A 7,919-nucleotide genomic window follows, 5' to 3' on the forward strand; every position below is an offset into this window, starting at 1 on the left:
TCCTACAGAGCCCCCCGCGAGGCCCCGCCCCTTCCCCTTGGCCCCGCCCCTCCGGCCGGCGGCATCAGGACCCTGGACAGCGTCGGCGGGTGCTCTCGCGAGATCTCGGCGCTGCCCATAGACCGGGCGGCGGCGGCGCTGCAGTCTCGCGAGAGCGCGGTCGCTGCGGCAGGAGCAGCACCGGGCGGGCGGGCGGCCGCCGCCACCCGCCGGGGACCGGAGGGGCCGGGTCACGCCGCGGGGTGAGTCCCGGGGCCGTGCAGAGGGGGGAATGCCTCGGGGGGAGGGCGCTGGATGTTCCCCCCGAGCGGGATGACCGCCCTTTACACCGACGCCCCGCTCTGCACCCCTCTTGGAGGGGGATGCGCGGCGTGGGGGCATCCACGGTGACCCCGCACACGCGTGAGTGCAGCGGGAACCGAGCGGGGGGCGGGCCGCCCCTCTCGCCGAGCCAGGCCGCGGCTGGCAGCCTGCGCCCGGCTTTGAGGTGGGGGCGCGTAGAGCGCGCAGCGCTTCACGCCTGGCAATTCACGGCGAAGCCCAGCCCTGCCTGCCCTCCCCAAACCCACGCCACGCACCAGAGGGGTTTCTCCTCCGTGCCATCACCCATGTGGTGAGCGCTCCCATTTTTCAACCCCTCCACCATATTTCAACCCTCCCCCCCTCAACTGCATCCCCACAATTTTGCAAAAAAAATAAGCCACCCCCTTTATTCAAAATCTGGGTGTTTTCTCCCCACGGCGGCGCAGGTGTCGGGCCGGGGGGGTGCGCGTCCGGTCGTGTGTCCCGGCTCCCGGTACACGTGGGTGGGGGCGGCCGGTGGGACGTCACCGCGCCCGAGGAGCTCGTATTTATAGCACCGGCGGGATGGAATCATCCGGGGGCTATCAGCGGATGTTGGGAGAGATGGCGAGCCGCGGTGGTTTGCTGTGCCTGGCCTGTGTCTTTGGTACTGGGGGATGCGTGGAGGGTGGGAGAAGACCCCCTGGAGAGAGCCCCTAAATCCTCCGGGGAGCCCCAGGCACCAACCGCCAGGACCCCGTGTCTTGGGAAGTGTGTTGGCTTCTGCCAGCTCTGCCCGGATAGCTGAGAGAGGGCAAAACTTGCAGGCAGGTGGGGACACTCCATCTTCATGCTTCTATTTAAAACCTCAGCTCTTAATTTTTACTGTAATTCGCCTTAATTTTCACTTCTGGGACAGAGCTGAATGATCAGGGATGGTCGAACTACATGAGTAATCGTTAAGCCAGGCACTCAAGTGATTCATTAGTGACAATCGCCACTGATTTATTTTTTTTTCCAGCTGATTTCCCTGCTCTGATTTCCCTGCTCCCTTTTCAGACTGGTTTTTGGCTTTGGCTTGCAGAGATGGGAGCTACAAGGCAGCTAGACAGTACCCTGTGCTGGAATTTAGCAAAAATAATAATTTAAAAAAAAAATCAGTTTGGGGCCAGGTAATGAACTTGGGGGTTTCAAGCTTCCCACAGCTACCTCCTTTCCCTGCTGTCCCACCTGGCCCTCTCCTGGATGTAGGTCACTCGGGAGTGAGAGGCCCCACATCACTGGATCCTCTCATAATCTTCTGCCTTAAATGGTGTGTAAGCCTCAGCCAGAGGAGCTGGGATTTATCCCCCTGCCAGCCAGGTGCCAGCCTGGATGTGTGATAGTCTAGAGTGTCACAGAAATGAAGCAAACTGTGCTGTCCTTGAGTTGTTTTGGAGCAGGGGGGAAAGTGAAGGCTCTCAGGGAGGGTCCTGACCACTTCAATCACCTCTTCTCTCATTCTCCTCCAGCTTTGCTAAAGCTCACACATTGTTCCCAAGTACTTTTCCTGAGGAGCAGAGAGGCTGAGTGTGTGCCAGCATGGCAGGTATGCGGGTGGGCTCTGAAACCCATCAGGGGCTTTACTGGCCATGTTACCCCATTAGTCCCAGTGGGGTGGTGGGTGCCCACGCTTGCAGGATCCACATGGCCAGCGAGGGCTGAATTTGATCCTTTTTGGTGGGTTGGTGGTGGTTTCCCTGGGAAATCCTTAATTCCTGTGTGAAACTCGTCAATTCTTGGGGCTAATTAGGAAAGCCTCTCGGTTTTTGTTCAGCTCTGGGCTGTGCCCGACAGTGATGAAACTTTTCATTGCAGAAAAAGTGAACAACTTCCCTCCCCTGCCCAAGTTCATCCCCCTGAAGCCATGTTTCTACCAGGACTTCGATGCGGAGATCCCGCCACAGCATCGGACCATGGCCAAGCGACTTTACTACCTCTGGATGTGTGAGTCACTGGCTGGGAATGGCTTGGGTGGGATTCCTTTGCCTCTCCAAAGGCTGCTCCTCTTGGAGCCGCCAGCTGAAAGAGCAGGGCAAGGTCAGGGGAACCCCCTCCAGGCCTTGGTGCTTCCTGTTAAAATCCAGGAATGGGACGTGGGCTGCAGCACCCCATGAGTCTCAGCCCTTCTGACCTCCAGGACGAAGGTGCAGAGCTGGCTCAGTGTCTGAGGGCCATCAGTGGTGGTGTTGACATCTCACTGCAAGGAGGAGACAGCTCAGACTGGAGGGCTGGTGTGCCTGCTCCCCAAAATGTGGGAGCCCGAGGCTTCCCGGAGCTTGCCTGTTCCTCTTGCATGCCTGTGTGTGCCGTGCTGTGCTAACAGAGCTGTCACCAGCTTCCAGCTCTTCAAACTATCCTGGATCTCTCTTCCTCACCAATCCTGTGCAGGGAACAGAGCCAGAGGGACAGATCACATAGATGGAAACATATGTGTGCAGCTTGGGGCAAGCTGGCACCAGCATTTAACTTCTTTTCAGAAGAAGTTCCCTTATCAGTTTTAGAAGTTTAGTTTCCTTATTAGGTGTTTTCCCTGAACTTTGGAAGCATGAGTGCCCAGGGAGTGCCTTGTGCTTTGGAAGCAGGTTATGAAGAGCTGAGCTGGCACCAGAGAGGTCAGGGTGTTCCTGCTTTTGGCACAGCACCAGGCTGGCACCCCCAGGACTGTGTCCCATCAGGAATGTGACCCTGGGGTAACTTCATCAAGTGAGGAGGGTTGGTGTAGCTTGTCTTAGTGAAAAAAAGCTGTGCTTCCCTGGGGAAGCTGTCTCAGAGGTGTTCAGCTCCCTCCCCATCCCCATCTGGGTGTTCTTCCTCTTATTGAAACAGAGCTTGGTTCTTGCTCCACGGCACAAGCACCAGCTCTTGAAGCCAGTCGCTGTCCCTTGGTTTCTGCCTCCAGAGCTCCTCTCTGGGTCATTTTCTCCCCAGTACCTCCTCAGATACCTAGGACAGAGCGGCAGGAAGGTCCTTTTGGTGTTCTTTAGGGCAGCCCAGGCAGCTGAGCTCCTTTCCTTGCCAGCTGCAGCTCTCAGGCAGGCGATGGTGGGAGGGTTTTCATTCTCGTCAAAATAATGAATCATTCTCCGAACTCGGAGGCGTCAGAATGCAGCTGAGCATTCTCTGCTTTGTCCTGTGTCTGCTGATCTGGGATTCATAGTCAGAGCCCTTGTGTGGCCTGACCCCAAGCACGGGTGGGTGAGGGAAATGTGTCGCCCCCTGAACTGGTGAGGTGGGGCCAGGAGTTCAGTGATACTTGGGGAACTCCTGCACAAGATCCTTCAGCAAAACTGTATCTGGAGTAAGCAAAAAAAAAAGCTTCATTTTGATTCCTCCAGTTTCCTTCCATTAGTGGAAACATGTTCTGGCTTTATGGCAGTGGGAGAATGTGGCTCTTCCTAATCCTCAGAGCCCTGGACCTGCTTAAGGAATTACAACTCCGAGTAATATATTGATTTTCCTCCTACTCTTCAGCTGAGGTTTGACCCTCTTTGGCTCAGCCAGCCTGGGAATGCGCTCCCAGCTTAATTTAAGGGAAATCCGGCTAGGGCAGGGCTCCGAGGCCACATCCCTGGGGTCAGGGTCTCTCATATCTCACTGCCATCCTTGTGTCCGTGCTACTCTGCTCTGTGTGTGTGTGTTTGCAGTGAACAGCATCACCTTGGCAGTGAATCTCGTGGGCTGCCTCGCGTGGCTCATTGGAGGCGGCGGAGCTGTAAATTTTGGACTGGCAATTCTCTGGCTCATTCTCTTTACGCCCTGCTCCTATGTCTGCTGGTTTAGACCTATTTACAAAGCTTTCAAGTAAGTGGTCGCACCTGAGCCTGGCTTCTTTTTGCCTTGTTTTCCTTCCTAAACCATCACTGTTTAGCCTGGGGCGTTGCCTAAATTACTAGGGGAATTTCTTTTTGTCCAGCCTTTTTAGCTTTACTTTCTAACCTTCAAAACAAGAGTGTTTGGGATTTCCTGAGGGCCAAACCCCCAACCATGTGATGTAAGAGCACCCTCCATGTGCCTCTGTGCAGCAGCGGGGGAGACTGGTGAGGATGCAGTTGGGGTGCAACTCTCCCTCTCTCTCATCCTTGAGGCTTCTTTCATATTTTTCCACAAGTCCTCGAGGTGTTTATATGGGTTATCTGTGCTGCTGAGGTTGATTCCCAAATCTAGAAGTCTGGGGATGTATTTATTCCCCATGTGGAGTGGTGTAAGCCAAGAGCTGTGTCCCAGCATGGATGTCATCAAGCTCAATGTGCAGAGCTGGCCGAGCCATGGAGAGGGTCTGGTGCCCCCGTGGGCTTTTCCCAGGTGCCCCTTCACCACCTTCAGCCTCTTGCAGTTTTTCCTTTGCCTTTAATTTTGCTTCTCACCACCCTCCTGCTAAATCACAGCCGGGTCTGAGACATAGGAGCATCTCCTCGAAGCACAGCAGGGATGGAGGTGCAGGGAGTGACCGAGCCCTCTCTTGCAGGACAGACAGTTCCTTCAGCTTCATGGCCTTCTTCTTCACTTTCATGGCCCAGCTGGTGATCAGCATTATCCAGGCGGTGGGAATCCCTGGATGGGGGGTCTGGTAAGGAAAATGCTTCTGTGTTGGGTGCAAGGGTGGTCACCATGGTGTTTTAACATCCCCAGTGCTTGATGTTTTAACATATTCAGTGCTTCTTGCCTTGGGGAGGATGGTCTGAGGAGGTGGGAAGGATGCTGGCAGTTTGGGAAAGCTGGTTGTTTTCATCTCCTTGCAGCGGCTGGATTGCAGCTATTTCCTTCTTTGGGACCAATGTGGGGTCAGCCGTGGTGATGCTGATCCCCACCGTGCTCTTCACGGCCATGGCAGTCTTCTCCTTCATCGCTCTCACCATGGTATGGCAGGAGAAGTGGGTGTGAGACGTTGCTCTGGGGGGGCCCTCGCCGCCCACCCCGGGAGCTCAGCGCCAGCTGCAGGCACTCAACCCCTCTGGATTTTCCCTCCAGGTGCACAAGTTTTATCGGGGGAGCGGCGGCAGCTTCAGCAAAGCGCAGGAGGAGTGGACCACGGGGGCATGGAAGAACCCCCACGTACAGCAGGCGGCCCAGAACGCGGCCATGGGGGCGGCACAGGGCGCGATGATGCAGCACGAGACGCAGTACTCGGCCACCCCCAACTACACCTACTCCAACGAGATGTGAGCAGCAGGACTCTGTCCTCAGGAGGAAGAGCTGGGGCGGGGGGGGGGAAGAGAGGAGGAAGAAGGCTGAGCGAGTTTCTGCAGCTGTTTCAGAAAGTTGGAGTGTACCATAGTGGTGGTTCTTTTCCCGTCTTCGTAATGAGATCCTTTGGGATTTTTTTCTTTCCTTTTTTTTTTTTTTTTTCCCTTTTTCCCTTGTTTTGAGCTCTTATTTTCTCCTTTCTTTTTCATTCTGAAGAGGCTGTGAGTTGACCTGCAGGGCTCTTGTTGTGCGTGGTAGTCAGTGTCTGTTCACGTCTTTTTTTTCCTCTGTGGAATAGTGTACAGTGGTGGTTTTTTAATTACTGTGGTGATAGGTGTACGTTAGAACCTCATCAGCCAAAAGCCCCCCCCACACACCCCCAAAAAGGGAAAAACAGCAACCAGAACCCATCTTCCCTCTTGGAATAAGCCCTGAACCACAGGTTTCTGACATGTGTGAGTTTTCTCTTTCAGTTGGTAATGTCCAGCCACTTGCCATTGTTTCAGCAAGGGCAAACAGTCCTGGGAATTCTCCTTTTTCTTTTTGCTTTTTAACTAGCAGGTGGCTGGTTGATTTAGCATTCAAAAAAAAAAAGGGGAGGGGGAATGAGAAACCCTCAATCCTGCTGTTGATATGCTGGAAGCCAAGAGATTCCTAATCTACACCCTGGCTCAGGATCTACAACTTCCTCAGTGTGTGGTGGTGTAAGTGAGTAGTTTACACACTTTGACATGGAGGACCTGTGTGTGTATGTGTGTGTTTGTGTGTGTGAGTGTTGGGGAGCAAGGACAGGTTTTCCCTGCGGGATACAACTGTCCCATTCTGGATTCTGCATCCTGAGTCTGTTATTTTTAAAAGGCTTCTGTTTTGAAAAGCAGTTGTAAAAGCAGCAGAGCGTTCCTCAGAGGACCTACTCTTGGGCAAGGCTGCAGGTCAAATCTTGCCACCCCATATCCAAGCAGTCTCCCTGACGACAGAAATAGCCAGGCCAAGATTTGTCCCTCCTAGCTTTGGAGGCATATGCTAATTAAAGGCTCTTTAGGAAACCTCCAGGCTGGCAGGAAGGATTCCCACTTACTTGCGCTCCTAAAAAGCGTGGTGAGATGTGGCCATGTGTTTTCTTGGTGCAGAAATCCCTGCCAGCCCTGAATCCAGCCCAGTTTGGGGATGGTGGGCATTAAATAATGATCCTGCACCCTAGCAAGAGGCAGCTGAGCTCAGACTAACACCTCTTGGGGAGAGTGACTAGCACACCCTGGAAAAGACTGTGAGTGGGATCATAAATGGGATGGATGCTGCAGGGCAGGAGTCAGGAAAGCTACTTCTCAGAGATGCTTTTCAACTCTAAATGCACTTTAAATATGCCAATTTTTTTTCCCAAGTCCTTGAAAAGCAGTCCAAACAGAATCCAATCCAGCCCCTTCCTTTGCTCCAGTATCTCCTGCCTTGCACAGGGAAGGAGCTTGGTGTGCCACCAGCCAGGGCTATGTGAGTCCCCAGCCCCTCACCCATCCCCTCACCCATCCCCTCCAGCCCCCCAGTGATGCTTGGATGTGACCCCTACCCCTGAGAATCACCCCAAAAAGGACCTTCTCTTCTCCAGCAAAGCACACCAAGACTAGTTTCCTTTTTAAGGTACCACTTCAGTCATTATGCAGTAGGCAGTCATCTCTTGACCAGACTAAAATGCAGCTATTGATAAAATGCCTGTCTGTGCGTGTGTGTGTATATATTTATGTATAAAATGTCAGGAGAAAAGTAATCCTTTGCTGAGCCTATTATGTTTAATCAGGTTTAAATATTGTGCAATCCATTTCTAGCTCGCCTAAAACTTACTCTGCCAAACCATGTGCTCTGTCATCCGTGTCTGAGAAATGATGGATTAAGTGACTTCACCTTTTGCATTGACAATAAGATGCATCAATAATAACTGTAACGAGCTGTAACTAACAGACATTGCTTCAGCACCTACCCCTCCTCTCCGGTGTGTCTCCTGAGTGTGTGAGCGCTGAAATGTGCCCCTGTGACACCAGCCGGGTTGGAAACTCTACCCTCTGTTCTCACCTTGATTATTTTTAAGATGTCCCTGCTTAAGGTGGGGCTGATGTGGTAGTGATCAAAGCGGGGTGCTCCTGAAGCCCACAGGGTGGGAGAAAGGGGGTGTTCCTGCAGCTGGGCAAGAGGAAGCTCTGGGTAGATCACACCTGGGGGTTTCCTGATGTCTCCCTGTTGCTTCCTATGTCCTGCAGTCAGCAAAAGAGAGCTCTCTGCCTCTTGCCTTTCATGCTGCTTGCTTGTAGCTGGTATTAGAGGGATGTCCAAATACAGCTTAAAAGCAGCAATTATCTGGAAAGGGTTGTGGACCACACACTGCCCCAGATCTGTTGTGCTCGCATAATCGTGGAATGGCT

The 7,919-nt window shown here is 53.3% G+C and overlaps 1 protein-coding gene across 2 annotated transcripts; it reads left to right on the forward strand.

Annotated features, from left to right (window-relative positions):
• Positions 1-131: 131 nt before the first annotated feature.
• SCAMP5 (secretory carrier membrane protein 5) lies at positions 132-7,479 on the forward strand. 2 transcript variants are annotated; one of them, XM_017816847.1, is made up of 7 exons: positions 132-242; positions 1,794-1,870; positions 2,140-2,268; positions 3,969-4,125; positions 4,790-4,891; positions 5,064-5,181; positions 5,293-7,479. In XM_017816847.1, exons 2-7 carry the CDS (start codon positions 1,864-1,866, stop codon positions 5,485-5,487), a joined length of 708 nt encoding a protein of 235 aa, XP_017672336.1. In that variant the 5' UTR covers positions 132-242; positions 1,794-1,863; the 3' UTR covers positions 5,488-7,479. The 2 variants fall into 2 exon arrangements, with proteins under 2 accessions (XP_017672336.1, XP_017672338.1); XM_017816849.1 differs by lacking the exon at positions 132-242 and adding an exon at positions 927-949.
• The last annotated feature ends 440 nt before the right edge of the window (positions 7,480-7,919 follow it).

This window comes from Lepidothrix coronata, unplaced genomic scaffold (assembly GCF_001604755.1).
Source record: "Lepidothrix coronata isolate B3197 unplaced genomic scaffold, Lepidothrix_coronata-1.0 Scaffold58, whole genome shotgun sequence".
Taxonomy (NCBI): Eukaryota; Metazoa; Chordata; class Aves; order Passeriformes; family Pipridae; genus Lepidothrix; species Lepidothrix coronata.

What these genes read in the sequence shown, in the direction of transcription:
- SCAMP5 (XM_017816847.1), top strand. An exon ending in CCTATTTACAAAGCTTTCAA is followed by an intron (nt 4,126 to 4,789) that starts GTAAGTGGTCGC and finishes CCTCTCTTGCAG; the next exon opens with GACAGACAGTTCCTTCAGCT. An exon ending in ATCCCTGGATGGGGGGTCTG is followed by an intron (nt 4,892 to 5,063) that starts GTAAGGAAAATG and finishes ATCTCCTTGCAG; the next exon opens with CGGCTGGATTGCAGCTATTT.